The sequence below is a fragment of the Dipodomys spectabilis genome, unplaced genomic scaffold (assembly GCF_019054845.1).
Source record: "Dipodomys spectabilis isolate Male_0828 unplaced genomic scaffold, ASM1905484v1 ptg000054l, whole genome shotgun sequence".
NCBI classification, from domain to species: domain Eukaryota; kingdom Metazoa; phylum Chordata; class Mammalia; order Rodentia; family Heteromyidae; genus Dipodomys; species Dipodomys spectabilis.
This window is the reverse complement of record NW_024870731.1, coordinates 4418695-4444784: the sequence shown is the minus strand read 5'-3', so window position 1 is coordinate 4444784 and position 26090 is coordinate 4418695. Positions and strand designations below refer to the sequence as shown.

General features: G+C 39.9%; 1 protein-coding gene across 1 annotated transcript in view; it reads left to right on the top strand.

The window, feature by feature from the left end:
• Cacna2d3 (calcium voltage-gated channel auxiliary subunit alpha2delta 3) overlaps window positions 1-26090 on the top strand; it is a 927251-nt gene that overhangs the window by 404872 nt on the left and 496289 nt on the right. Inside the window, exon 6 of the mRNA XM_042679948.1 lies at window positions 23122-23253. Within this exon, the coding sequence (XP_042535882.1) occupies window positions 23122-23253 (132 nt within the window). The remainder of the gene's footprint in view (window positions 1-23121; window positions 23254-26090) is intronic.

Below are 26090 nucleotides of genomic sequence, written 5' to 3'. Positions count from 1 at the left end.
CTCTTTCTCTCTTTCTCTCTCTGGTTTTACATGGCTCACTCCCTCTGTTCATTCATCCACTTCATTCTCCATCACAAAGAAGCTAGGAAGTCTTGACAGTAGGTTAGACAATACAGAAGTGCGAATCTCTGGAATTGAAAACAGTTTAGACTTCATAGAAAAAGAACAAACAAATACTCAAAATAATTCCAAAATACAAGATACATCCCTAGAAGAGATACAAGACATGATCAGAAGGCCTAATTTAAGGCTAATAGGTATTGAGAAGGGGCTAGAGAAGAAAGCTAAAGAAATAGGAAACATATTTGGGAGAATCCTAGCAGAGAGCTTCCTGTACATCCAAAAGGATAGGCCCATTCAGATACAAGAAGCCTTTAGAATCCCAAACAGACTAGACCAGAACAAGACATCCTACCATCACATTGGAAACCATATTGGATCAATAGAGACCAAGGAAAGGATCCTCAAAGCTGACAGGGAGAAAAGATCAATCACCTATAAAGGAAAACCAATCAGAATAACTAGAGATTTTTCAGCAGAAACCATGAAAGCAAGAGAAGCCTGTGATGAAGTGTGCCACACCCTAAAGACAAACAACTATGAACCAAGCATAGTGTACCCAGCTAAACTCTCCTTCATAACCAAGGGAGAAATGCAAAACTTCCAGAGCAAAGAAAAATGAAACAGCATTACAAAAGATACTTAAAGGCACCCTACACATAAAAAATCAACAAGAACATGGTATAGGCAGAGAAGTGGCTCCTAAAGAGAGAATCAGATAATCATAGTAAGAATTGATGAAGTATAACCCCTAAGAAGGTGGATAACATGACAGGAGCTACCAAACACCTCTCAATCTTGCTCTTAATATTAATGAATTTAACACTCCAATTAAATGTTATAGATTGACTAGTTGGATCAAAAGACAAGATCCATCTATCTTCTGTCTTCAAGAGACACACCTTGCCCACAAAAAAACAAACATATTCTGAAAGTGAAAGGCAAGAATAAAATCCATCAAGCAAATGGCCTCCATAAGCAGGCCAGAGTTGCAATCCTAATATTAGATAAAATACACATCAAGTTAAAATTAGTGAGAAGAGATAAAGAAGGACATTTCATACTAACAAAGATGCTATCTCTAAGCATCTTTTTTACAAACCTGATCTCTGTTTCTCCATCATCCTCAACTATTTTCTGGCTTTATTTTTCAGAGAATGATCTGTTTACTACAACTGGAATTGGTTTATACTGATGAATTGTTATCACTGAGATGGTCAGATCTGTGATACATTCTTTTTTGTATTTTCATAAACTGGAGAAGTGGTTATATTGTATTCCAAACATAAGCATTGCTATAGTCTGGGAACTCCTTAGAAATGACTGATCTTGAGTCTTCCCCCCATATGAGTTGAGTCAGATCTCTACTGGAAAGACCTGGCAATCTGCGTTTATGTACTCCGGTGGACCCTGACACACTTTAGCATTTGAGAATCACTGCTTTAAAATAGTACCTGATATATTATGGTAAAATCAAAGCAAATATTTATTCCCTTCTGGGTTATAATAACCATTCTTGGTTGCCTTCTTGACTCAGAACTTTTTCTATTCTATGACAGTATAAGATTTTGATGATCATAATGTTCATGTTTTGCTTAGGACTTCCTGAATATTCATGGTTAAATATGACTTATATATTTATTCTCTCTGCCTCTGTTACTTCCTTTGTCTTATGTGGGCAATAAGCTGTTGTGTCCTCCTTTTGTTTGCATTTCTGATAATAGCTATTACTAGGGAAACAGACTATTGATAACTTCAAATTATGAATAACTGTAGGCATATCACATTGTACTGCTGAATGTGTAGTAAAAAAAAAAAAATATGATCGCTGCTGGGTCCTAAACTGGTGAACTAGTCCAAAAGCTGGTTTTCACATCAGTCCCACTTCCCAGGTAAAACAGAAGCTTATCTAGTGGACAGATCACTTGTCAGGATGCTGAGTGATGTCTGGTGTGAACGGACCATCTTCTGGTCAATTGTCAGTGTCAGTCTTGGATTTATTGTTCTCTACAGAACATATAGAGTGGCCATAAGATAGAATAGCTAAAAATAAAAGGGTCTAAAATGTTATTTGATGGAAAATTGGAAGTTTCAATTCATAGAAGATCTCTTGACAATTACACTACTGAGAGCCATTTAGACCTGAGTATTTCTAATTGTACATTATGTATTCCTTTAAAAAATATGAGCTTTCTACTTTAGTCATCTTAGAGCAGGAAAAAATATTAAAAACTCCTAGTACTCAGCTTCAACTTCCAATCCTGTGGGGGTAAAACTTGTGAATATTTTCAGGCTGATTTTGTCATGTTACATAAACTAGAGAAATGGTAATATGTGGTAGGGGGTGGGCTGATAGGTATTTATTGGTATTAAAATTTATTAATTATAGGTTGCTTTTTTTCTCTGTCCTTTTCCATACTCTGAATTTTCTTCTGTGAATATTTTTTAAAAAGTTTTCTGGACTAGATCCAATGGCTCCTGTCCATCATCCCAGCTACACAGGAGACTGAGATCAAGAGAATCATGATTGAGGCCAGCCTGAGAAAAAGGTTCATAAGAACTCCTTCTTAATATAGAAAGCTGGCCATGATGCTGCACCTGATATTCCAGCTAATGCAGGAAGAATGGGAGGTTTGTGATGCTGGTGGGTTAAGACTAAAACCAAGATCCTCTTCAAATAATGAAACCAAGAAAGGATGATATACAGTCTACTGGTAAAGTACCTGTCAACATATGCATCAAATCCCAGTACTGCTCACCCCTTCTTTCATCCTCTCCTAAATGTCTTGTGGGTGTGTGTAGAATGAATGCTCAGACGGAGTTACTTTATGTTTGTATCTGCCTAGAGAGATGTCCAAAGAGAACTAGTGACCTTAGGGCAATGGGTAACCACTCATAGGGGTTATCCATGTTCCTCTTACGGAAAGCTCTCCAGTAACCAATAGTACCCAATCTGTAATGAAGGAATGTGCCCTCTGCAGAGTGACTATACATCCTGATTCTCATTTGCATGTCTTATTTTGTTGCTGATCTCTGAACCAGCTTCAAGTTAATGTCCAGTGGGTAGCCTGTCTCAGGGCCATGACTGGCAAAGATCCTGGTATAGAGAGGGTAGGATAGGACCTTGGGCATCTCTAGGCAGAACCTGTCCTCTGCCTTTATCTCTCAGTCTCTTCTCTCACTCTTCTGTTGTTATTATTATTATTATTGATGTTACTACTGTCACAACTACTACTACTACTACTAGAGCAGCTGCTGTGCATGTAGTGAACTAAGCCAGCTCTTCACAGACTCTTCCTCTGTCCTTGCTATAATCCCTCTCTGACAGCACAAAGGGAAGGATTAAGGGTGGCAGGGAGAGAAGATGATGTGTTTTGGGGCATTCATTACTGCTACCTCAAGAGAACACCATTTTTATCCTCCCAGAATTAGACAGTGCCCTGAGAAATTTACCATCCTCCAATACATTGCTTGGTTTTCATTTTCCTTAACTGTTGTTCAAAGATGCACCAAAGTCTTTGTGTGTGTGTGTGTGTGTGTGTGTGTGTGTGTGTGTGTGTGAGAGAGACTCCCAGGTCCATCTCTTAAGGCCACAAGACCAGTGGAATTCACATTCTACAGGATTAATTTATTTTTAATGTTTTCACTTTTGGGAATGTGGCCCAGTTATTTACTCTTATCAATAAAATATGTCAAAGGGAGTCTTACCTTGTTGCTGTGTTGCTATGTGATCTGGGACACGTAGATGGGCAGCTCAAACTCAGTCTCTCCATCTTTGAAGAGAATATTATTTTAATACTGAATCTCCTGCAGATGCTTTAAGATACTCCTTAGTGCATACTACATGCTTAATTTATGTGGGCATTGCCTGCAGTCTACTCTTTAATAGTGTTGAGTTGGGCCAACTATTTAAGCTCTGTATGGCCTCAGTATTTTCATTAGAAATGGTGAATAATTGGTCCCATATCATAGAGGCTTAAAGGATCCATAGCATGAACAGTGCTCAGCTAACAAATGGAGAGGGACGCACACATGGCCAGTGTTGTTACTTTTAGGTAGATGTGTTTTTAAAATAAAACTCACTTTTCTCTTTTCTGTTTTTTTTTTTTTTGTTCAAGTAAAGCCCAGTGAACTGTTTATGGTATCTTTCAGAGGACCCTCAATGTTGCTTATACTCTGTTGCATTTTGAGGATGTGGGTATGCCATTAATAAATAGTTCCTTTCACCTTTGGCATTTGTGCACTATATACCCTTATTTCCATCTGAAGATCTGTATCTTTTTTTGTTTGCTGTGCCCACTTGGATAAAAAAACTTTGTTAGTGCTTACATGGCTTAAGTGTGTGTGTGTGTGTTGAATATTTCTTCAAAACTTTATCTTTTCAAAATTGGTAAATGCTAGGGTATACAGATACCTTATACACATATTATATATTGTGAGTGTGGGGAACTTTTCAGAATGAATAAGGAAAATGTAAAAGAAATGTGTTAAACTGTTCAACTGAGACATGCCTCCAAGGATTTTCCTAGAATCATCCATTTTGTAGCTAGGCATCTTAGGACCAATTTTGCAAGTCTCTGAGTGCTAGAAGAAAAGAAGTGCCATCCATTTGACCCAGAAAAAGAAAAGACTGAAATGATCACCACGTTGGTGATCATTCCCAGCTGCCTGGGTATGGATAAGCTGCTGTTTCTCCCTTGTTGAATTTCTGCTACGAACAAACCCTGTCAAGCAAACCTCATCTCCTCTAATCTAGTGGTGGTTGGGCTATTGAACATGATGATTGTTCCAATTGTCCTTTTCACTTGGCCTGTGAGGCAGAGCTAAGAGTCTTGTCAGTTCTTAGAAATAATCACATCTTATAAAAACATCAGATTCAGAAGCAGCCTGAAAGTCTGCTGCTGTTCTGGGTAAAAGTATTTCTCCTCTAGTCGACAGATTGAATAAAAGTTTCAATAGAATAAAAACTAGGAGTCACTTGTAAAGCTCTTGAAAATATTTCTTTGGTAACTAAAATACTAAATATACCTTGTCATTACCTTCTTATGGGAGTTTGTGTTATTTTCAGATATAAAACAATCATTTTCACCTGCTTGTACTGTCCCAATTGTTAAGTGAATATAAGAAATTACCTAATTTATCTGGGTGCAGGTTGCGCATACTGGTAATCCTAGCTACCAAGGATGAGATCTGGATGATCTCAGTTTGAAGCCACCCTAAACAAAAAAGGCTGTGGGATTCCATTTCCAATTAACCAGCAAAAGCCACACTGGAGGTGTGGTTCAGTTTGAATTGTCAACTGAGTAGGCACAATGTCCCAAGTTCACATTCATGTACCTGTTCCTTTACATCCAAAGAAATGACTTAACTCATAACCTAGCCATTGTCCAATAATATGCATTTTAAATAATTGAATTAGAAGGCATGTAGTGCGTTGAATAATGTTCCCACAAAAGTCCTCATGCACTCAGAACTGCCGACTGTCTGGGTCCACTAATAAAGATCCTAGAGCTTGGGTGACATCAAAAATTTTTGCAATATCTAGTATATGTATGAGTCAAGCAGAAAAGGTCAGATAAGGTGATGTTAGGGAAATGAACCCTAAGATATGTATTCAAATGTTTTTTTTTCTTTCATGCAATTGTTTCTAACACATTTATAAGATTATTTCTTTGTTGCTTTGTATGTCCCTCCCCCACAGTATAACCCCTGCTTTCACTATATTTGATGTCGGTATAATTTGTGGAGAGGAAGGGGAAAAACAAATCGTTTAAATAGGGATACAGGTGGACCCATTGCAACAATGAGATGTACAAGTCGTTATGTCCAAAACGAACTTTAGAACTTTGGTGGGGGGTGGGGAGAGTTGGGTGTGGGGGGTGAGGGGAGGATGGGAAGGGATGGGAAGGGGAAACAAAGGAGGAGGCTACAATGCTTGATAAGAAATGTACTCATTATCTTGCCCATGTAATTGTAACCCCTCTGTACAGTATTTTCACAGTAAAAAAAAAAAAATGTTTCTCTCAGTTTTGAAGGCTGAAGCCCAAGACAGTGTGGTAGCATAGCCAGGCTCTAGAAAGGACTTTTTTTTTTGCGGTTTGTACATGACTTCATACTGTGACCGTAGGTGACAGAGATCTTAGAAAAGAAGCAAGCTCTCTCCTGCCTTTTCTGATAAGGGGATTAATCCTATCATGAAGACTTCAGTCATAATCTGATTACATCCTAAAGGCCTCAACTCCAAATACTACCATTTTGGGGATTAAGATTTCAGAATGTGATTTTTCAAGGGGAAACAATACAATCATTCCTTAGCAGCCATCTCATTTTGAATGGGGTCTTTGCAGGTGCAGTTATTTAAGGATCTTGGATTTAGGGTGGGTCCTAAATATAATGAATGGCATCCTGATAAGAAAAAAGACGTGTAGAGGCACATCCTAGGGACTGCCAACAGATGTAGGCAGACATTGGAATAAAGCACTCACCAAAAGGGAATAGAGAAGCCCACGTGGTCTTCTTTCTTCAGAGCCTCCAGAGGAAACAAGTCCTGCCCACACATTGATTTCAGATTTCTACCTCTTGAACTGTGAGAGAAAGAGTTTTGATGAAAATTGAATTCAGCAATGTTGATAAGAGACAGAATGACTGAGGGACTAAAATGTACAATGTTCATATATGATGTTAGCATGAACTCATCCTGTACAACTCATTAATGCAAATAAAAGTTTTCTTGGAGAAAATGGAGAGAGAGGTTTGGGGAGGTTACCTTTGACACATAGGAATTACTGGCTCACATGACTTTGCAAGTGTGTGTGTGTGTGTGTGTGTGTGTGTGTGTGTGTGTGTGTGTGTGTGTAGGTACTAGGGCTTAAACTCAGATCCTCAAGTTCTCTCTTGGCTTTTTACTCAAGGCTTTTTACTCTTGGCTTTTTACTACTTCAACCACAGCTCCACTTCTGGCTTTTTTGCTTGTTAATTACAGATAAAGATCTCAGAGATTTTTTTCCCCCCCAGGTTGTATTAGAACCATGATCTTCAGATTTCAGCCTCCTGAGTAGCTATGATTACAGGTTTGAGCCAATAGCACCCAGCCACTTGGCAATTTTTTAGTGAAAATGGTTTTGTCTTTCACTTTACCAGCCCTCTTCTTCTAACACATTTGAAGATGTTTTATTTATTTATGCTAAAAACCTCACACATACAAACAAACTTCCTTACTTCCCCTACCTAGAAATGGTCTTCCCTTCCACTTGAATGGATATAAAAGATATATGTGGCTTGGCAATTGATTCATAAGACAAGGGAAGAGCTTAGGTTGTAAGTGAGATTATCTACTGAGCAATCCTAAATTAGTACAAACTCTGTAATTTTCTATAGATAGAGGAGAGAGTGGACAATTTTATATCAGAATTTTTTACAGCATTTTTCAATTGTATTAGGATGAATTTGATTCCCTGATTTTTTCTCTGGTATTTTTATCTTTTTGGTGCTAGTACTGGAACTTGAACTCAGGGCCTGAGTACTCTCCCTTAGCTTTTGCATTCAAGGCTGGTATGCTACCACTTGAAGCATACCTCCACTTCTGGCTATTTGTTAGTTAATTGGAAATAAGAGTCTCAGACTTTTCTGCTTAGGCCGTCTTTGAAAAATAATCCTTAGATCTCAGTCTTCTGAGTAGCTAGAATTATAAGCATCAGCCACTGGCGACTGGCTTGATTTTTTTTTTTCCCATGCCATTCCTGGGGCTTGAACTAATTTTTGCTCAAGGCTATCGCTTTACCATTTGAGCCACCACTTCACTTCTGGCATTTTTTAGTGCTTAATTGGAGATAAGGAGCTCATGGACTTTCCTGACCTGGCTGCTTTGAACTGTGATCCTCAGATCTCAGCACCGAGTAGCTTGAATTACAGACATGAGCTACCTGTCCCCTGCTCATTTTTTAATAGAATATTTTGTTAATTAAGTAAGTTCATTTGTAAAGCTAAAAATAAAATAATTTTAGAAGTGATTTATACTTCCTATTCTGTACTAAGTAACACATATTTTTGTTTTAAGATATAAAGTCCCAGAAATGGATCTGTGGCTCAAAGTGGTATAGCACTAGCCTTGATCAGAAAAACTCAGGGATAGTGCCCAGGCCCTGAGATCAAGTCCCATGCTTGGCAGAAAAAAAAAAAGGATATAAAGTCCCAAGAAGAAACTTCCTGCAGAATCCATTTAGCATTTCATTTTCCTTCCCCTTCAGGGCTGAAGTTTGGCCTCTGTGGCTGATCTTGAAGATGGACTGTGTGACAGCATAGCCTGTGTTTTAGTAGTCTAGTCACTCTGAAGTAGCTAACAGCAATAGTTCTTGGCTTAAGACCTGAAGGGTTTTTTTTTGTAGTTGTTTTGTTTTTTGGTTTTTGGGTTTTTTTGTCAGTCATGGGGCTTGAACCCTGAGTCTGGGTACTGTCCCTCAGCTCTTCAGCTCAAGGCTAGCGCTCTACCACGTGAGCCACAGTACCACTTCCGGTTTTCTGAGTAGTTTATGAGAGCTAAGAATCTCACAGACTTTCCTGCCCAGGCTGCTTTGAACTGTGATTCTCAGATCTCAGCCTCCTGAGTAGCTAGGATTACAGGCATAGCCACTGGCTCCCAGCTTGAAGAAGTTTTTTTTTTTGAGGCACTGAATTTTGATTATCAAAAATTCTTTATGTATTGAATTGAATACTATAATTGCATTTGTTCCTTTCCTCCTTCCATTTCTGTGCCCTCTTTACCCCCCAAAAGACAAAAATAATTCTGTGTGTGTGTGTGTGTGTGTGTGTGTGTGTGTGTGTGTGTGTGTGTGTGTGTGTGTCTTTGGAGCAATTAAATAGATCTTATAATTTTTAAAGGTCTTTAATATATTCATCTCACTGTGCCTTTGTGCATCTGTTATGTATTTCCATATTGTTTTTCTAAATAGTTTTGGGTACATTTTAAACATTTGAGCATTTTTGTTTCCTATTTTAAAGATTATCTGGAGAAAGTTAAGAACCTAGAAAGTAAGCAATATTTTGTATCCTTCCTTGGAGTCAGCTGCTTTCAAGACAAAAGGGTCCATTTATTTGTCTGTTCTTCCCTTTTCCTTTGCTTTATAAACAGGCTTTGAGTTATTCCAGAAGATTGGGATGATGCTCTGGTATGAGTTTTACAGATCCCATATGGCAATTAACTCACTCATTATTCAGTTTTAAGAGAAAAGCTGTTTTTTATGTATCAGTAAATGTACATTGCATTTTTGATGAAGAAAATTGAACAAGTTAAAATTGAATATCTGTTTTAAGTGACAAGAGCCTTTTTCCTATCTTTTCATCACTTGTTATTTTGTTGTTCACTTCTTTCACTTTAGGCTTTTTACAATATCTAACCCTCTTTATTTTGGCCTTAACCTTTGACCTAGCATCCTGGATGGGTCTTACTTTAGGAAGTTCTTTGATAAACATAGTTTTCAATTATTACAAAAAGTCATTATATTCACTTCCATCACCTCTCCTTCCCTCCCTCTTTCCTTCTTCCCTCCCTTCCTTTGTTCTTTCCTTCTTCCCTTCCTCCCTTTCTCCTTCCCTCTCCCTTTTTCTTTCTCTTTCCTTTTCACGTTTTGGATGCTAAGCACACATAATACCACAGAGCTATACCCTAGCTCCTGAGTTCATTATATTCTAGTCATATATATACTACTCAATTTAAAGCAGCGACTTTAAATTACATATCCTTTAATTAACACATTAAAAAAACCAATCTGCTGAAAAATAATCAAAGAGACCAAAGTGCAAAGTCCTGGATTAAATTAAAAAGCTTCATTGGATACTAGCTACATAGCTATTTTATTTTTAGTTAGGTGTTATAATAAAACACTTATATGTTAGGACTCCAAAATGTTACCGTATGTTCTGTACTTTAAATGTGTTCAAATTGATTAAATACACAAATATCATGATTTAAATGTTCTGGCATTCATGTTGGTCAAACTGAGTCAGTTTGTCTACAGATATAAAAATAATGAAGTTTGGCCAGGTGCTGGTGGCTCACATCTGTAATTCTAGCTACTCAGGAGGCTGAGATCTGAGGACCAAGATTTGAAGCCGGCCCAGGCAAGAAAGTCCTTGAGACTCTTATCTTTAATTAGGGGCCAAAAAGCTTGAATTGGAGGCTCAACTAAAGTGGTAAAGTGCTACTTTAGGGAAAAACGTAAGTCCCAGGACTAGCACAAAAAAATTAAAAAAAGACGCCGGGCACCGGTGGCTCACACCTGTAATCCTAGCTACTGAGGAGGCTGAAATCTGAGGATCGGGGTGCAAAGCCAGCCTGGGCAGGAAAGTCCATGAAACTCTTTTTAAAAAAATTTTTTTATTGTGAAAATACTGTACAGAAGGGTTACAATTACATGGGCAAGATAATGAGTACATTTCTTAACAAGCATTGTAGCCTCCTCCTTTGTTTCCCTTTCCCATCCCTTCCCATCCTCCCCCCACCCCATCCCACCCAATCTCCTCCCCCCACACCAAAGTTGTAAAGTTCGTTTTCCACATAAAGACTTGTACATTTCATTGTTGCAATGGGTCCACCTGTATCCCTATTTAAACGATTTTTTTTCCCCTTCTCCTCCACAAATTATACCAACATCAAATACAGTGAAAGCAGGGGTTATACCATGGGGGGAGACATGCAAAGCAACAAAGAAATCATCTTATAAATGTGTTAGAAACAATCACATGAAAGAAAAAAACATTTGAATACATATCTTAGGGTTCATTACCCTAACATCAACTTATCTGACCTTTTCTGCTTGACTCAGACATATACTAGTTATTGCAAATAAGGGAAACCATGGGACCTATGTTTCTTTGGGCCTGGCTTACTTCACTTAATATAATTTTTTCCAAGTCTTTCCATTTCCTAACAAATGGGGCAATGTCATTCTTTCTGATGGAGGCCTAGAACCTTACTGCATTGTTGTTGGGAGTGTAAACTTGTTCAACCACTTTGGAAAGCAGTATGGAGATTCCTCAAAAGATTCCACATAGAGCTCCCCTATGACCCAGCAATCCCACTTTTGGGCAATTATGCAAATGTTCACAAAGAAGACCACACTAAAGCTACCAGCACAACTATCAACTATGTTTATTGCAGCATTATTTACCATAGCTAAGATATGGAACTAACCCAGAGGTCCCTCAGTAGATGAATGGATCAAGAAAATGTGGTATATATACACAATGGAATTCTATGCCTCCATGAAACTCTTGTCTCCAATAAACCACCAGAAAACCGGAAGTGGCACTGTGGTTTAAGTGGTAGAGTGCTTACCTTGAGCTGGAGAGCTGAGGGACAGCACCCAGGCCCAGAGTTCAAGCCTTACAACTAACCAAAAAAAAAAAAAATTAAAATAGAAGTTTGAACTAGTCAAAATGCTAAGAAACTACTATCAAATCTTAGCTTTACAGCATGTTTCTGTTCAAACAAGGTCAGCTAAACTCAACAAATAGCTTTGCTCTTAGAGAGATTGTTGGAACTCAACTTAAATTTCTGAAGGTCAGTTTTGTCATACATCATTTTCTTTGATAGTAGCTGGCTTCTTCCTCTTTTGGTGTGGTTCCTGTTAAATATGTGTGGCTCAGTTCATTTTATTTATTTTAGTATCAGTAATATTTTCTTCCTTTTCATTATTTGTAGCATGTAATCTGATAAGCTTGCAGCATTATTTCCTGTTAAACATTTCTTTTCACTCTTATTTGATTTTTGTCTTTATATACTAGGAGTTTTAGTACTTTTTTTTTGTTTTTTGGTTGGTGGTGGGGCTTGAACTCTGGGCTTGGCCGCTGTCCCTGTGCTCTTCAGCTCAAGATGAGTGCTCTACCGCTTGAGCCACAGTTCCACTTCTGGCTTTAGAGTCTCATGGACTTTCCTGCCCAGGATGGCTTTGAACCTCGATCCTCAGATCTCAGCCTCCTGAGTAGCTAGGATTACAGGCGTGAACCACCAGCACCTGGCTGTATATTAAGAGTTTTATGCTTTGCATTAAGCTTTTACTTCCAAGAAATTGATAAAGTCCCTTTTATCTGCAGTTTCAAAATGCTTAGTGATTTTCTTGTATATTAACATGATGTGGAATTGCTTCACTTGAGGGAGTGATCCTGACAAATTTAAATTGTTTAATTGAATTAGTGGAATGGTGATGTCCTGGGTTAGGTTATCTGGATTTTGTGGCTTCTGAAATGACTCTCTGAATATTTGTGACTATACTGCAAACTTGCGGTGGGGGGGGGGGGAGCAGGGGGGGGGAAGTTGTGGCTTATGGTTTGGTGCCTTTACCTTCCTTTTCCTCTTTTGTTATTCTGAATTTCATCCCTTTTCTTTTCCTTTTCATTCTTTCCTTTCCTCCCTTCCTGTCTCTCTTCCCTTTCTCTGCATTGACATAATCATAAGAGAAACTTCTTATCTAGCTTCCAGATAAGCAACTCCCTTGATTAATGTTTATTCTCCCTTCAACAAAACACTGTAGCTTGTATCTAGAGTATGTTGATTACCATAGCTAATATACTTCGTCATGAAGTAAAAACCCATAAGCCTATCTGTGGAGATTAAAAAGATATTAAGAAGATGATATTTAATGAATTATTTAAAAATCATCATAGAGGTATACATATATACACACAAACACACACATTGTCAGCCATTTCCATTCTTTGTGTAGTTTATAAAAATGAGGTACATGGCATCTGGATTTGCCTAGATAAGAAAGACCCAATTTGCCTAGATAAGAAAGACCCAATTTATACTAATTGTTTCTATAGGCTAATAAATATGCTCCTTTTTTTCTTTGTGATCCAGCTTGAATGATAAATTATATTGTCACTTGGTCATAAATCACTTAATAGAATTAAAATCTATATCCTTTGACTTTTTATGCTGCATTTGTAAAACAAGAGAAGAGGAACTTCTGTCTGTGCATCTGTCTGTGCCTCTCAGGAATTAGGAGTTAGTATACACTTGGTACAGAAGGATCATAAGCGGAATCATTACGTTTCATTTAATTTGGCTCCATGGCAGTTGTTCAAGAAGCCAAAGTAAGAATTGATACAAGCATGTGTAGGGTGAATGAGGTCCAGTGGAAAGACACGGGAGTTTCCTTGTTAACAGTTCTTGGCCCACATTACTGAAGTTGGCATCACTTCTCGTGTGGATCACAGTCTTTGGCAGCAGTTTTCACTTCCTGTGGTGTAGTTCAAGAGGTTTACAGCATGTAGATCCTCACATGAAATTCCACATCAGAAGCAAATACTTATAATGTTGTAACCATGTGAGTCTGGACACCTGGCACTAACTGCATAAAATCACCTCAGCATGAAATTGGCTTCCTTCCCAGGGCTGTGAGGGGCACATCTTTCTTGAGATCTACTCAGACAAGACACTACCTCCTTCCTGGAGTATCTTTCTGAATTTGGCCAGGCTTTTTCTTAACTGTTTACATGCTCCTGAAGGGACACAACTAGAAACCTAGAAACCTACATGGTTGCATCCTCTTCTTGCTGCCCAGTGTCAGTGCTTTGTCATTTTCAGAGTAGGAATAGTTGAATGTATACTTGTATTTGTATGTCAAAGAGTTTTGAACACTGTTAATGTTTGGTGTGGACTTACTAAGGAGTTCACTTTGTTGTAGGCATTCCTGGACCACACTCAGGACTTCATCTACTTCTGGGCCAAGCTTGTATAGTTAATTCATCTTTTCTGATTCTTAGGCTAGTGCCATTGTGACAATTGTTTAAAGCAATGCACAACACAAAGTCCCATTACACCTGTAAAAGTTTTAAAACAAGCTAAGAAACAAAACACAGACCTTTCCCTGTCCTTGTGTTCCCGATTCCATCCTCTCATAAAAATCCAGATTCAAAGCTGTATGCTTTCTCTGCAATATAAATGTCATTTTGGAGGCAGGAGAATCAGCTCTTGTTCCTTGGGTGTTGAAAAGAAACAGCAAACTTAAACGTGGCCCTAGCGCCTTTTGTATATGTCCGTTACCCATTTATATCCCTGTCTGTGATGTCTAGGCCCTCATAGGCTTGGGCTGCTGTGTTCACTCCCACAATTCTCTACTTCCCAGACCAATGCCAGCCGCCTCTGTCCAATCTGCAGCTCTGTGTCTTCACACCAGCAATATTCCTGACAGCTCCTTAATTGCTACATGCAATTGTACAATTCCATGGCAATTATATTTCAGACACTGTCAGGGTACCTGCTAGCCTGAGGGCTATGTTTATATTAAATATCAATAAAAAGCTGATAGCATCAGCCTTTGTGGCAAACTCACAAAATCATATTTTACTGGGAGCCAGGCTTGTCTGGAAGATGAAAGGAAGGAAGGCTTGAATTTTGTTTCCTCTTCTAAAAGGTTGAAGAAAATGAGAGGAGACTTTCTGAGTGAATATCAGGAATGAGTTTTTACTAAATGATAACTACTAAGTGTTTCAACTGGGTGTTGTCCCCAGTTGTGTAAAAGTTTTCAGAATATCAGCTCTCTGACAATTGTTTCTTTTGTGTTTCCTCCCAAGAAATGGGCAAGACTTTAATATTTAAAGTCTTGTTGTGTAGAGAGCTGTGAGAGGCAGCACCTGGAAGATGGCACCGGCTTCCACCCTCCGCCTTCCCGATGGCGAGTGCTCTCTGTGGTAAACAACTCCTTATATGGCTAAGGCAAAGAATCTGGCTTGCTTCCGCGTACCTGACGTGGCGTATCAGGGTTGGCTACCCAGCGGGTACTTAAGGCTGTGGGGAATTTTCCCCGGGGTTGGGGTCAGAAGATTACTCAAAGGTCCTGAATAAACTGCAGAGAGAAGAGTTCGGTGTCGTGTCTTCCTTGCTGGTCGAGGCGGGTAGCGACATTGTTGATTGAAAGGCTTTTCACGACAGAGACAGGATAAGACAGAGGCCAAGTGCTAAGTGGGCCAAGGCCCCACCTGATCATATACCCTAGACCCAAAATGCCCTTTTCTCCCTAAGGGAGAAACAAAAATCTATGTTCTTCATGCCTTGGTTCCCTCAGCCTGCAGAAGTGTAATGCTCTTCCCAGAAGCTGTGACTTGATAGGGGACAAGGATGTACAGTGACAGCATTTGAGCGTGGCAGGACCCATCCAGATAACATGCATGTGGGTTTTCAGCAACCAGAGTAGGTGGTCAAGGATTTCTTGCTCTTATTCCCAGTCTGTCATGTTGCTTGTGATTATCTTCTACCAATCTGAGCCACCTGAAGGAGTGGCTAAGGTGGTCTTCCATTCCTAGGATGATCACAATAGAAAAGTCTGTGTGAATCTGAAAATTACAGCATTTCAACTGTTCAGAGGCAAAGTAAACCCTCTCGTAGACAGTGGAATTTCCAATCCTTATATGACCTAAGAAGCATGCCAGCAACCTGGATGGCATTTTCTCCATGGTTGTAGCCATTCTAGAGAATACTTTTGGCAGTAGTGTGGCAAGCTTCCTACTGCTGACCACTCCTTGTTTCCATCCAGGATACAGCAGCAGAGGGCTTTAATTCCTGGCACAAACTGTCTTCAAAGTTAAAACCTGGACCAAATTCATCCTTTCTGAATGCCACTGGGTCCTTTCATTCTGCCACCCTCATATAGGTATTGTCATGGTCCTGGAATGACTTCAAGAGCCTTTTAACACTCCCCCTCCTACCTACCTGCCTGTGCTTTGTTACAAATGTCTAGGTGAGTATACCCCACACCCTCCTCCAGTGGTCTCTGCTACTCTGAAGATGAGTGCAGAATGCAAACCAGTATCTACCAGGCCCTACTTGGGTCCCTGTGTGGTACCCTTGCTAGATCCTTTCACCACTCCAAACTACCTTTTATCTCTAAAATTCCAGATGTTTGAACTTGCTTAACTCTGAGAGGACTATTCATCCCACACCTTCTCAATGCCTATTCACTCTGTAAATTTTGGAGTGAACTTTGGTAATGTCTGCATTGAGTGATGGGATGTACTGGGGCAATAGGCTTTGAGGCTATGCAAAGGAGACAAAAATAGTAATTTCCTTGTAAGGGTCATGCATCTTGTGTGGCACATTGTAAGTGCTAGTGTGTGTTGCTGCTCACTTTCCCAACCTTATCATCAGATTTCCGTCATATAATTTTCTTCTTAATATCTCTAACAAAGACTTGTGAATAGCTTACTTCAGGATAGTTAAGAAGAAGGAATATAAGTTTCTCCACAAAGATTAAAATATGTTCAGGGAGGTAGAAAGAAGGCTAATCATTGAAATGAAAGCTCATTAGAGAATTATCCCTGATGCCTAGCACATTGAGGGTGGGAAAATCTAGACCATTATCAGGAATTTGCCAAGCCAGGGTGGTTCATCATCAGGCTACAAATCCTCCCAGGACTGCCAAAATAGGCTTAGCTTTGTGAAAAGCAACCTGCATTTAATATCTAGTATAACATGAACTTTAGAGAGGGTAAGGTTTGGCAAATAAGCCTATTTTGTAATTCAGCATGCATGAAGTAATATTTCCAGGAGATGTACTTGATATGCTTGATATCTAATACCAGAACAATTCATTATTTTATCCATGCTGTTTTAAGAATGAATGGGAGAGATGTCATTCATTTGCTGAAATGAAAGTTTTCAGTCATTCTCCTGACATTAATCTAGTATGTGGTGCTGAAGAGAATGTGTATATGGGTTTAGTTCCCTGGCTTCTTGTGTTCAGTGAATTACCTTTCTCAGTGCCATACCGCAAAAAAAAATGTCTGCTAAATCTGAATTCAAGCCCTTCCCTTCAGTCAATTCTTTTGGAAATAGTGATTTGTCTGATACTTTATCTTATATTATTTTTGGTGGTGGTAGCACCTAAACTTCCTAGCTGGGATGGCTGATGTAGGCCACTTTACCCAACTACTGGTTGAAAAGAGGTCTTGTGAATTTTTTGCCTGGGACGGTCTCAATCTGAGATCCTTCTGACCTCAGCCTCCCGAATAGCTAGGATTAAAGGTAGAATTATAGGTGTGAGCCAAAGTATTGTTTATATTAGCTTATAATTGTTCGTGATTACTTGGATTCCATGGAAATGAATATTCATCAGATGTCTCTGAGGTCTGCAGTGTAAACTCAAATACTAAGATAGATGCTTGTCCTGTGGAAGAGAGAGGAGCTTTGTTCCGAATAGATTTCAGAAAGGGAATTGGATTTTGGAATCATATAAAGACATGATAGGCCTTACCATGAGTGGAACCAGGTCTTGTCTATTAGAAAATATATACTGGTAGAATATCATGGACCTTGCTAAATCCTTTCCAGGTCCTGCCCACCTCTTAAGCCTCTGCCAACCATCGGGGCACCAGCCATACTCAGGGTTGTTAAATTTCTTGCTTCCTCTTCTACAAAGCTTATGCTGTCCTCAGACCCCTTCTCAGCAGTCTCACTGCTGGGAGGTCCTCCGACCACACAATGGCAATAACTCTCCTCCGTCTTCCTGCACAAAATAGGTTTCAGATCAATCTCATTTCATAACACATACCTATTTGAAAGTCTCATTTATTTGTCCATCATTACTCTCTTCAGAATGAAATATCTGGCTCACTGGTGAATGCTTGGCGTAGTAGGTGTTCAATAAATGTTTGTTGAATGGAGAAATGAATGAGAGTTAGTAGTGTTTTGCCCTGATAACCTGGGGCAGGAAGGAAGAGACTTTGAAAAAGTTTTGTCTAGATACTCTAAGGACAGCTGAAGGATTGTGGATGGGATCTTGGGACTCACCTCAGCACTGGGACTAGTGATGGACTAAGTAATAAGTAGAGATCTCCTACTGCAGAGCCCTGTATGTGCCTGGTCTTAGCAGCCTTTAAGGAAGGGATACTCTCATTGTTCCTATTGGGAAAGACACTAGAGCTTAGGGAAGTTAAGTCATAAGCCAAAGCCAGTAGTGAACAAGTGCAAATGTGAGGTCTTAAGCCCAGGGCTCCATAGCCCAAGTTCTAGACTATTACACTGCTTTATGAAGGTGTTGCCCAGCAATACTCAACACAGAGAACAGGGTTAATGTTGACATCTCTTCTTGGGATCTTATTTATGTACTTTCTAACAAAGTAAAGGACAGCCATTAGTGATGATACATTTTATATATGCCAATTGCTAAGCTAAGTGCTTTATGCAAATTCATTTGCTTGGGCTCAAGAAGGCTGACCATGCCAGGAGTGTGGAACTCATGACTCATTCAAATATGCAGAACAAAAATGAGAAAATGTGCAGGAATGTATAGCATTGCTGAGCAGAGAATATTAGCTATCCATGATACAGGGAACTCGTGTAACAGATGCAGTATTGGGGAAAAGCTGAGGAGATGGTTATTTACATATGAATATATGAATGGAGGTACGAAAGCTGTTTGGTATTGGGATATATGATGAGTAAGGATGAGTAAGATGTTTTACAGATACAAACTGAATTTACTACAGATGTGATATGGATGCTCATTCTCTCAGAATATGCTAGTGATAAAAGCTGAATATCTAAATTCTTGACTGCTACCCAGGATGCATGTGTGTCTCAAAGGAGAAAGAAGCAGAACTGATGCTAATATTGAACTTCACATTGGCTAATATGCACATTCCGCTCATGTAGGTTGGACAGGAACAGTGGGAAAAATGACCAGGCCATCCTGGAACTCACTTTACTGAGCAAATAATGCCAGTCTCAATGTATACACTACGTATTAAAGAAAAAGGATTTTAGTAGAACCTGTTGATAAGGATCCTGAAAATACAGGCAGTAATGAGCATCTGAATTGTTCCCATAAAGAAGAAAAGGGTTAAGGACATATAAACCTGATTCATTAGAGAAAAGTTGTGGAGTTGGGGGTGTGTTTCAGTTGGTAGAGCACCACCCAAAGAGCAAGAGATTCAGATACTGAGTTTAAGTTCCCATCTCCAACTTAAAAAAAAAATAGAAAGAAAAGGAAAATCTCTGCACTTACTAAATTCAGATTTAAAAATAATATATAAAAAGTATGAAATGAGTGTATTGTGTAGAATAACTCAGAAAAGAAAGTATACTCTGCTAAATAGTAGTCTCCAAAAATATGTCCAAGCCCTAACCTCTATTACTTACAAATATGACTTTATTTGGAAGTAAGTATTGGAATTTAGAGTGGAACTGAAATACGGCGACTGGTGTTCTCGTGAAAGCAAAAGGGAAGATTTGACACAGACACATGGAGGAAGGGCTAGGTGGAGGCAGAGTCTGCAGGCTGAGGAGTGCGGGAGAGGTCCAGGAGCAAGACACATGGCAGATTTCTGCTGATCTTCCAGAAGGCATCAGCCCTGTCCATATCTTGAATCTGGATTTCTGGCCATCCAGGTAGAAGATGCTCTACTAAAGCAAAGTGGAGCTTTTAAACAAATTAGGAAACAAAAATAAACAAGAAAAGGCTAAGCTTGCTGTTTAAGATGCTGCTGACATTTTTACAAGTGAACCTAGGCTCTTAATCTTACTAACCCAGTTAGAAATCAGACTGATGCACTGGTCTAGTGACATTTGCCTGGCAGAGGAGCTGGTATCTTGGTGAATGGGGAGATAGGCTGACCTTTGTGTGACTTGGCTTCTTCCCTCTGTCAGTTATAGTGGTAAAATAATTTTAGCAGGTTTTTTTTTACCTGAATACTTCATTCATTTCTATTCATTTCTGACTTTTCAATCACAGTAACAATCGGCATCCATTCAAGATTTTTCCCTTCTATTGAAATTGGTTGTGAAGCGAGTTTGTGAAATCAATACACTATGATGATCTTACGAGCCTAGGGGTGATGGTATTTCAGATATCTGATCAAATGAGTGTGTGTAACACTGCCCCCACTTTAAGTAGATCATTTTATTCAGTGGTTCTACTGTCCCTCATTCACCTTGCTCTGGGAAAAGCGAAACTCCCTTTTCTTGAAGGGGCACAGTTTCAAAGCAAGATTTAGTGTTCAAGTCAAGTGAGTGTTTCTAAAGGTTGTCAGAGTTCTTTAGGTGTCAGAAGATCACCTGGAGGAGTGGCAGCTCTTTCTTCCCCAAAGGGAACTAAAACTATACAATGAGACCAATCCTAGTTATCACACTCACAAAGAGTGTGTCTCTGAAAATTGTTGGACTCTTTTAACGTAAGACAATGAATTAGTGAAATTGGATTTTTGCTTCCAATTGTGTCAGGTTTTAGATGATACTGACATAATTAAGGCCATCAGTGGAAGCAAACACCATGGATTTTAGGGAGTCATCATATTTGCATCTTTGTGGCTAATTGAAGTGGCATTCGAAACCAGGAGTGAGTCACAGCAGTGATTATCAAGCTTGGATAGGGATGATGAAAGCTCTTATTTTCCAGAATTGTGAGGATAAAGCCTTCCTCAAAATTATTCTGTGGTACAAGGTTGCATTGGCCATTTTCATTTTCCCAAGATGTAACATGGGTGATTACAGTTAACAGGAGTTAGAGTTTACCCTTGAGATGAAAGTCAGAATCCCAGTTGCCTAAGTTATCAGAAAGACTAAGACAGGAATGAGGTAAGACAAGTCAGATAAGACCCAGGCCCACCAGCTGGGTCACATACTATTTGTGCTCATCAGACAGCATCACGAGGGCTGCCAGGTGTGGAAAGGCAGGCAGATGAGGAGGGGAAAAGAGGGGTAGAAAAGGGGCCAACACATCCCAAGTCTCTCTTGTCATTAGTTTTATAAGCCTTTCTGTTTGTTATTTTTATGAGTATTTTCTCATTGGTTTGCTCAGACATTGCAGGACAGAAGTGAATAAATCTGTTCTCATCCATCCTGCCTATATTGTATGGAGGGTACCAGGAATAAGCAGGCCACTGTGGGATTGCTGTGACTCAGAGCCCCCTTTGTCTTTGTGAATTGCTTAATTTTCCTAACAGTCCTCTAGGGGGGTATTACTATCTCCACTTTACACATAGGAAAACCACGTGACAGAGGCTTTGCTGCTTCGTTTCTGGGTACTCATAGGAAAGCATGTCACCTCCTGTGCTACAGGTCCACCTCTATCCAATCAATGTTGGGTCACAGACAGCTGAGGGGCTAGTGTGGATAACAAGAGAAAGGTAAACATAGTGTCTCTTGTAGGAAGGAACCAATGAATGACCCCCTCCTCATTTTTCTGTTGATTAGCATGCTTATCGTGTTGTAATTCTCACCCTCCTAGTACCAGATGTGACAATTCTCTCTCCTCTTTTTTAAAAAAAATTTTATTTTATTTTTTGGTTGGTTGTGGGGCTTGAACTCTGGGCTTGGGTGCTGTCCCTGCGCTCTTCAGCTCAAGGCAAGCGCTCTACTGCTTGAGCCATATCGCCACTTCCGGTTTTCTAGTGGTTTATTGGAAATAAGAGTCTCATGGACTTTCCTGCCCCAGCTGGCTTTGAACCGTGATCCTCAGATCTCAGCCTCCTTGAGTAGCTAGCATTACAAGCTTGAGCCACTAGCGCCCAGCTTCTCTCTCCTCTTGAACAGCAGGTTGCTAAATGTGTTATCATTTTGAAACAGGGTCTTCAGAGGTTTTAAAAATATCAGTAAAGATCTTCTCCCAATCCGTAGGGTTTCTATTGATCTTGTCCTTTGCCATGCAGAAGCTCAGCAACTTCATGCAATCCCGTTTGTCCAAACTTTCTTTGATTTGTTGTGTTTCCGGGTCTCTATTCAGAAAATTTCGGCCTGCGCCAAGGAGACCTAGGGTTTCTCCTATTCCATCCTGTAATGTTTTCAGAGTGTCTGCTTTGACTCTGAGGTCTTTGATCCATTTGGAGTTGATTCTGGTGCAGGGTGATATATAAGGATCTAGCTTTAGTTTTCTACAAGTAGTTAACCAATTTTGCCAGCACCATTTACTGAAGAGGCTGCCTTTCTTCCATTCTATTTTTTTTTAGCTCCCTTATCGAATATTAGATGGCTATAGGTCTGTAGGTTCATTTCTGGGTTTTCAATTCTATTCCATTGGTCCTGTGGACCCATTGCAACAATGAGATGTACAAGTCGTTATGTCGAAAACGAACTTTACAACTTTGGTGGGGGGGGGGGGGCGGGGATGGGAGCAGGGAGGATCTGGTGGGAGGGCGGGGGGGGGGGGGGGGGGGGTGGGAAGGGATGGGAAGGGGAAACAAAGGAGGAGGCTACAATGCTTGATAAGAAATGTACTCATTATCTTGCCTATGTAATTGTAACCCCTCTGTACAGTATTTTCACAGTAAAAAAAACATGTATTTTAAAAAAAATCAGTGGAAGGTGGACTGGCTGGGAGCATCCTGTGATCTACCTTATTTTAGTCAGCATGTGGGAAATACTTCACTTTCTTTTCCTTTACCTTTATATTTAAAGTATGAACAAAAAACAGAGTTTTGGGACTACTAATGGTGAAGAAAAGTGGTTTGTTATTGAGATCATAGGGCTTAAGAATGAGTTAAGATCTGGTTTCTGGACAATTTCATTATATCCACCCATCCATCCATCCATATATCACATATCCATCTCTTCATCTAACCATATTCTGGTCCAAAGGTCTTTGTCCTTATTGAGTCCCATTCTGCTAAAAAGAAGCAGGGAGATTTTGTGAAGTAATTCGCATTTGCTTACTCATTTTTTATAATAAAAGTCTAAGTCAGGGGTATAGGGAATTGGAGCAGGGCTGTGTTGGCTGAAGAGATTACAGCGAGAGAAAACACATTTTTCCTGTTTTTAAGGCTGAGTTCTGGCTTCGTACAGGGGAAAGTAGGAAAATAACACTAGAAAGTCTCTTTGCTCTTTTAATAACCAGAAGTCACTATTTTGGGGGTAGGTGGTTGAAGTAAAGAGCTATTAATAGAGACTCTTGGGTGGGTCAGATGGCTCAGAGAACTTGGAACAGGAAGAGGAAGCTTCAGGGCCTGGAATCCACAGGTCTTTAGCACTCCAGGACCTTCACCTTTCTTCAAAGCTATATGCTCAGTCAGCCATTTTTACAGCTAGAACATGTGTGATTTTCCTCATGGCTTTTCTTCTGTTCTTTATTTCAGATCCTGCAATCGTCAATGGGGTTTATTGGTCTGAATCCCTAAACAAAGTTTTTGTAGATAACTTCGATCGTGACCCATCACTCATATGGCAGTACTTTGGAAGTGCAAAGGGATTTTTTAGGCAATACCCAGGTGAGTACCCATGCACAGACAGTTGCAACTCTCATCCCTCCTGCCTGCATAGAATGGGGAGTCCCTAGAATATTTTCCTCAGGACTCAGGGTTACAGTTTTTCCACTTTCTCTGAGAAAAAGATGAAACAAGAAGTTCTGTTGTCAGGGTGCATAGCAAGAACAGTAAAATGGTACTGTTTCCATACATGTGTGCACGTAAACACACACACAGCATTGATCAGAGAATTGTTCTTTGAACCTATGAATGGTGTTAGTATCTTTTTCTTTTCTTTTCCTTGGTCATAGGGCTTGAACTCTGGGCCTAAACTCTGTCCCTCAGTTCTTCAGCTCAAGGCTAGCTCTCTGCCACTTGAGCCACTACACCACTTCCAGTTTTCGGAGTGGTTTATTGGAGAGAAGAGTCTCTCAGACTTTCCTGCCCGGGCTGGCTTTGAACCTTGATCCTCAGATCTCAGCCTCCTGAGTAGCTAGGATTACAGGCGTGAGCTACCCGTGCCCGGCTTGTTAGTATCTTTTTCAATAGAGTAGTTAATAGAGCTGCCACAAAAAGTGATGAGCTTTTTGTGGAACATTTCCTATTTAATCCTCCTGGGCAAAAATTAAGTTTTTGTTCCTATTATTCCCAGAGTTGTTAAACATTATTGCTGGGGGAAAGAGTAGGCCATATATGGACATAGTTGAATTCTGACTATATTCAAGGTAGAAAATGTAAAGATAGGAACTGAGAACTTAGAACTGCCTCACTTTGGAAGTGGAGGTCAAAATGCTCAACACCAGGGCAGATGGCAGTTCCCCCTCAATAGGATCCCCTTCTCCCCAATAGTGCCCTAAGGAGATACACTTCTCATCATTTGTCCATCAAGTCTGTGGAACAGGTGTTCCTTCTGGGGCCTTCCCAGGCCTGTGCTTTGCAATAGGATTTTAATTCTGGCTCGGTTTGAATTTTAATTAAAAAGGAAAGTTTTAATTTTGCTTACAAGTTGTGAAAACAGGGCTCAGGGCTGCAATTGTGCCAACATCACAGCTGTAGAAATTAACAAGCTCAACCTATAAGAAGGGGGAAAAAAAAAACATCCTGCATAATCTTGGAGCAATTAAGTGGAGTCTTTTATGTTTTCATTAAGTAAGACGAGGCACCTGATGTCTTCCCATTTCGAAACACAGAAACAATCAGCCTTTCCCTTGAGGAGCTGTGTGCCCTGTACTTGGCATCTGTGCCCTGAGATGTGCCTGGGGTATCTTCATTGCCAAATTATTCAGTATTTCCTAAGGGCTGTATTCAGCAGGGCATCCAGGCTTCCTCCTGGAGCATTTAAGCGATAAGCATGTTATTAAAAAAATCATTATAATCAACAGTGGACTATGAAAGTTCCAGCATCACTGAATTGCAGTCTGCCTTGATACACTCAACAGAGAGAATATTTAAGGCAGATGTTGCTAACATTGGAGCATGGAAGGAAGGCTGGCCAGCCTAGCAAACCACTGGGTATCTAGCCTAGTATGGGCAGAGCAGATAAGTAGAAACCACAAATCACCTGTTGTCTCAACCAATAAGAAGTCCTTTTGCTTCCGTCACAAGGTCACTGGAAAACAAAGGGAGGCTTTATAAAGGGTTTATGTAATGGGGATATTTATTTATTTATGTATAATGTTTTTATCATTCATAGCAGTTAGGTCAAAATGCTTGCAGTTCTTTCATGATATTTTGGTTGGATTTTGACTTTGTAGAATGTCTGTTACTTTGCTGTACTTGTAAAGACATGGAACACTGTCCTCCACAGTTATTTCATTGTCCTGGTGTCAGGTGGCCACTCTACTTGGTTCTAAACATAGAGCACACCTCTTGCCTCTTGGCCATAACATGATTAGAAGAGTGATCCTGAACATTTTTGCTGGGATATTTTTTGAATCAAGATGCTTCTTTCTAGTTATAAAGTAGTACAACAGTATGAGTGTCAGGTGTGCCTGACCCTAACAAAATGGATCTCTTGTCCCTCTTGTGTGAGTATGTCCTAAGTTCTGGCTTGGTTCCAATACCATGTAAGGGCCTGTGAATGGAATCATGATGTCCAAGTCCTGTTCTTTGTAAGCTTCTTGTGGGAAACGTGTATCAGAGTTTGAAGTTACAAGTAACAGGAACCTACTTACATCTAGCTCCATCAAGAAACATATTATTGGCTCCTATAACTTAAAATCTTATGTGCTTTTTACATCACTGTTAAATTTCAGTACTCATTAAGACCTTTTGGATTTGGATATTTTCTGTCCATGATCCTGACCTTGTTTCACTGGCAAGTGATCCCTTCATGATGGGAACTTTGACTTCAGGCTTTTGGAATGTCTCATTGTGGCCCTCCAGAGGAAGAGAAAGCATGTGCTCCAATGGTTTGGCTTGGCCATCAGGCCAAGTAGGCCATGTACCCACCACTAAAGCCAGGGTCACTGGGTAGTAGGTAAACTCAGCCAGCTGAAACCATTGTGGCCCTGCTTGGAGTAATGTACTGGTTGTGATTGGGACAAAACAGTTCCTTAATTCCAGGGAGCATTAGCCTAGAAATACACCCATGCTGATGATGCCTACACAGAGCCATACGCAGGTTCAACAAGCTCATCTATGTCACAGTCATGTGGCAATCATTGTACTGTCCAAAAGAATTTTGTACAATGGTGGCTATGTTGTATGTGTATCTTGACTTTAATGTCCCTATCAGAGAGATCCACAGTGTACTTAGGCAGGAGGAAAGGCCCTCAGAAGTTCTTCCCATGATGTTGAGACAAGTTTTGCTTTATTTGCTTTAATACAGTATCCTATAGACCATCTTAAGGAACACAGAT